Genomic DNA, 5046 nt, shown 5'->3' with positions numbered 1-5046 from the left:
GTACATAACTTGTAGCAGTCTATGGGACCAGGGGTTAAATTTGACGCCCGTATGCCCGTATTTCTCTTTTTTACCCGTAAAATACGTTTGAGTTTTAAATTTCCACGTCATGGGCAACTTGCCATTAATTTCCAAAAACGTCATATTGACGGGCAGGTTTAAAAATTAAAAGTTTAAATTTTTTTTTTATATAAATTTCTTTTTATATATATTTAACCTTATGTCATACGGTATACCTGTGGGCCGGCGACAATTAACCCGAAAGCAATGGTCCTTCGGCGGAAACAACGGCGCCACAGAAACATTATTTGGTACTTCACTGTAGAGGTAGAATGTGAAGGGCGGAGAACCGATAGATAGAAGAAGCACTGAAGCACTGACTCACTTATTCTGGAGTGGTCTCTGTGGGTTTTGATTTTGCAGCCAGAGAAACTGCAAGTATCTTCCCCTTCATCTGTAAATGCATGCATGCAAGTGTTCATGTGGTCAGATGACACTTACCCAAAGGTTGGGCAACACTCAGTGTCAGAAGATAGAGAAATATGGCAATGGTCCACCATATTGAGGATCAAATCTGCACAGGAAATGTTCTTCTGAAGAAAACCAGAGATATCAGTCCGAAATCAGTGATCAATCCACCTTTTAGAAGCCAGCCATCTTCAAACTCAGGAAGCATGGAGCACAGAGTCTTGCCTGTCCAATCTTCATTTGAATCCAATAAGCCATCCAAGGTACATTATTGGTATCCCATGTCTATATTTTTTCAAAATGCTGGTTTGCTATGTTAGAATAATGGGTCCATATGTCTTGGTTACTGACTGTAGAATATTCAAAAATCTCTGTTTGTCTGCCAGGAAGTGGTGGTTAAATTGCCCAAGTACGGTGTGGAGAACCCATTTTCAGAAAACTTCCATACCCATCATCAGCTTGATCCGCTGTGTAAAATCAATCTCAGAGAAACATCCGAGTTTGTTAAGTCTTTCCCCATGGCGAAGAAGAATGTGAGTAATAATAATAATCCTTTTACAGAGAAATGGGCTGCTGGGGATATTGAAAGTAGGCCTAATTCAGAATTGAAGGTCCACAGAATAAGAGAAGGCAATCGTCTCAGTGTGCCCAAAAGGTTAGATTGCCTAGGTACCCCTCCAAGACCCGCAGAGAATCCTCTTCCAGTGAAATATATGACGGCCATGGGGGGGTTTTCAAGGAGGGCTTTTCCTTCAAAGTGGGATGATGCGGAGAAATGGCTGATAAATTCTTCCTGCAACGATTCATTATCTCATAATAATAGTAATAGTAATAATCCTTTCGGTCGTTTTATCAAGACTAATACTAATACTTGCAGGACCCTTGCCCTTGGCTTCCAATCTCAGGCTTGTGAAACAAATGCAGTGAACCCAGTTTCTGGGAATGAGATGAATGCAATGGGGCTCAGGCATGGCGAAATTATGGGTCAAAAGGTTGGTACTGAGGATGTCAAGCTGAGGGCAGGATCGGATGATAGAAGCAATATGGGCGACAAATATCTTGGAGGAGGGTTAGTTATGGGTGATGTTTCAAGCAGAGTCTCAAGCTCTGTTTTATCCACAGATATTAACCTATCATCCAGCTTAGGCTCTGGGTCCTCAGATCATGGGGCATTTGCAGCTTTGCCATCCGATGTCTTTATGAAAGGTCTGTTGAGTTGTACACTAGTTTGGCGCATTGAATTGCCTATTTGTTTCTATGTATTTACAGTGTTTATTGGTATTGCATGCTTGCAGATAAATTTACTGATAAAGTTGAACCAGCTCCCAGATATAAGGTCTCAGAGCCTGGGAAGATACAACATTATGGTAAGCATGAAGGTTTTCAGTCCATGAAAGATGCCTGTACCGAGGTCATCCCAGCAGTTCAGCACCGGGATATGGGAACAGATATGACACCCCTCGGAAGTTCTCGCACTTCTCGTTGCCATACTCCTGTTAAAGCTGGTTCTCCTGCTAGGCATAATACTCCTGCCAGTAGATCTGCACTGATAAACAGCGCTGGCATCGACATTGGTGAACTGGAAAAGTGCCATTTTGCCAATTTAGAGCTTCAGGGCTTGCCATCGGGTATTCAGTTCAATTCAGTTGATAAGAGTGTTTCCACTTGGAGTTCGAGGGAGGAAGAGGAAGAAGAGGTCTCGAAGAGCTTGAGGCATTTTGACATGGGTGACTGCAAGAAGAGCATTGTTGAAATCAGAGCTGCAGCTTGGGAAGAAGCAGAACGATCAAAGTGCTTTACCAGGTAAGCGTCGAACCCAAGGATGATAGAGTGAAAGCTTATCGATAGAGAAGACTTTATTTTGACAAATCTCCGTTCAAGTTTATTAATCAAAGTATGAAGTCCGTCATTTTACAAAGGAGAAATTTTAGGGTCATCGTTATCTAGATGAGCGATTCTGGAATATTTTAGAAATATGAGGCACAGACCCAAAGTGAACTGTTTGATTTCGCTCCAGATTTCTGAAATATTTCAGAATTTCCAATATACTGAAGTTCAATAAACATGTTAGTGTGTTCTGTTGGACTTCACTCCTGTCCATCAAATTTTCAAAATATTCCAGAATCTGCAATCGAGTGAAGTTCAGCAGACATTTTAGTGTGTTTGATATTTATGACATAAAAGATGGTTTAACTGACACAAGGAGGGGAAAGGTAGAAGGTAAAATCATGTATATACCTGAAGGATAAAACCATGTGGAGAGTATTTGGGAGTTTATCCTCGATTTGTTAAAATCCTGAATGGCAGTTCTGGTTCGAGCTACACTGTTAGCGATTCTCGTTCTGTTATTCATTTCATGCAAGTGAGAAAGAAACTGGTTTCTTGTGGGGTATTTCTCAGATAGATGTAGGACTATATAGATAGCGTGCAGAGACCAATTGGCAATAAGCTAATGGTCTGCTGCTTTGCCAAGGGTGGGGTTCATGGAATACTACGCCAAGTTTATGTACATATTCAGAAAAACAGTTATAGTGTCCTTGGTGACTTGGACTGTTTTGTTATTTTGTAATACGAGTTATTACTTTTGATGGTTTTGATTTTTATTTTATAAGATATGAATTAGGATATAAATTAACAGCAATATTATTTTATAGTATATGAGTATGAATTAGGATATAAATGGACGGTAATAAGCAGTTTAAAAATAAATAAATAATCCATTAAAAAAATAAATAATCCATTAGGATATAGTATATGAGTATGAAGCAGTTTAAAAATAAATAAATAATCCATTAAAAAAAGATGCTATGCTTGATTTTATTCTTAACAAACCAGTTCACAGAGCACAGATGAAACTTGTACAAATAAATTTTAAAAGTCATATGATGGGCAGTTTAAAAATAAAAACGTCATAAAAAAATTCCTTGACGGGTAGGGTCACCCGTCAAATTTAACCCCTGTATGGGACCACAATTTGGGTTAAATTAGAGTACAATTAATTTAGATTAAATATAATTTTATTATTGATTTAGATTGAAATTAGAATGTTATTAATTATTTTATATATATATATTTTGAAATTAATTATAATAGATTAATTTAATTGTATTTTAATTATTAATTTATTTAAATATATAATTAATTAATTAAATGAGTTTATTTTAAGTGATTGTGAGAAATAATTAGGATCTCCCCCATAAATTCAAATTTTAAGTGATGAACAAATTAATATTAAGTTACATTACCATCTTGTTTTTTACTCCAAGCCCTTTTATTGCGCCTCCATTTTGTATATGCTTTAGATGCCATTCCCGATCCCCTCAATTAAATTTTAATTGAACTTTTGTATAGGCTTTAGATGCCATTACTGATGCCCCTCAATTAAAATGAACTTTTGTATACTAGGCTTTAGATGCCATTCCCGATGCCCCTCTATTAAAATGAACTTGATCTTTCTATGTTTTGATTTTCTTCAAACATATAATGAATGGTTTATTATTTTTATTTATAATAATAATTAATATCATATAATGAATGGTTTATTATTTTTATTTATAATAATAATTAATAGTTATATTTTATATAAGTTATTTTTTATTAAAAAATGTTAGTTTATTGTAATAATTTATTATTATAAAATATTCAATAAATATAAATTATAATAAAATATATTGTATTTATATAGAGTAGTTTAATTATTGGATATTTTGATTATTTTATTAAATTTGGTGATAAAAATGTTTATGAGATTGTTTATTTTATAGTTTAAAAATTAAAATATATTTTTGAATCCATATAATTTTAGAGTATTTGAAAAAAATAAAAAAATTCTTAACAATAACACTACAAATATTTATATTATTATAAATAATAAATATATTATTAAAATACATATTATGATTAATAAATATAGTTTTAATTAAATATATATAGTTTTTTCATAAAATTAAATTTATATTAATGATTAATTAAATAATAAATATTATTATTATTATTATTATTTTAGTCAAGTATGGTTCATAATTTGTCATTCTCCTGACAATAGTTTTTCGCTGGTTTATCCAATGTTGTTATGTTTTATTTACTCTTTAGAATGACATTTTCCATTGTTCTCTATATTTGGTTATGCTCCTTCCTATATTGTATATGGACATATGATGGAAGATCTGCTGATTTTTGTTTTACTTCCTGGTTTTTTTGGGTTTATTCATGGGGCAATATGAAGGTCTAAGGATTTGTTTAGGCCTATACTAGATTTGATATGCTGTTTTGGTTACAGTTGCATTTTCTTAATGAACTGCTTTCATATATGTAAAACTTGATGCAGTTTCTTCATAAACTAGATTTACTGGTTTTCACATTTTCAATAAAACCAGCATTTTTTCTTACTTTAAAAAATTGCTCACAAATTTTATCCCAAATAGCATAATTATAAATATTATTAATAACTATATTCTATATTAAATATTTAATTATTTAATAATAAAATTAATTAATAATTAAAATTTCTATTAATTAATGGAGTTGTTTTAGTGTGATTTTTTGGAAGCTTTTACAGTGGGTTTTTCTGGTCAGATT

General features: G+C 33.1%; 1 protein-coding gene across 1 annotated transcript; it reads left to right on the top strand.

Annotated features, from left to right (window-relative positions):
* Positions 1–275: 275 nt before the first annotated feature.
* LOC149259357 (uncharacterized) lies at positions 276–2488 on the top strand. Its single transcript, XM_089375577.1, has 3 exons — positions 276–731; positions 855–1674; positions 1764–2488. The coding sequence occupies exons 1-3, from the start codon at positions 543–545 to the stop codon at positions 2273–2275; spliced, it is 1521 nt and encodes a 506-aa protein (XP_089231703.1). The 5' UTR covers positions 276–542; the 3' UTR covers positions 2276–2488.
* The last annotated feature ends 2558 nt before the right edge of the window (positions 2489–5046 follow it).

Source organism: Pinus tabuliformis, chromosome 6 (genome assembly GCF_031772625.1).
Source record: "Pinus tabuliformis cultivar Carrire ecotype Pingquan chromosome 6, CPIR1, whole genome shotgun sequence".
Taxonomy (NCBI): Eukaryota; Viridiplantae; Streptophyta; class Pinopsida; order Pinales; family Pinaceae; genus Pinus; species Pinus tabuliformis.
The sequence above is the reverse complement of the archived record's forward strand: the minus strand, read 5'-3'. Positions and strand labels throughout refer to the sequence as shown.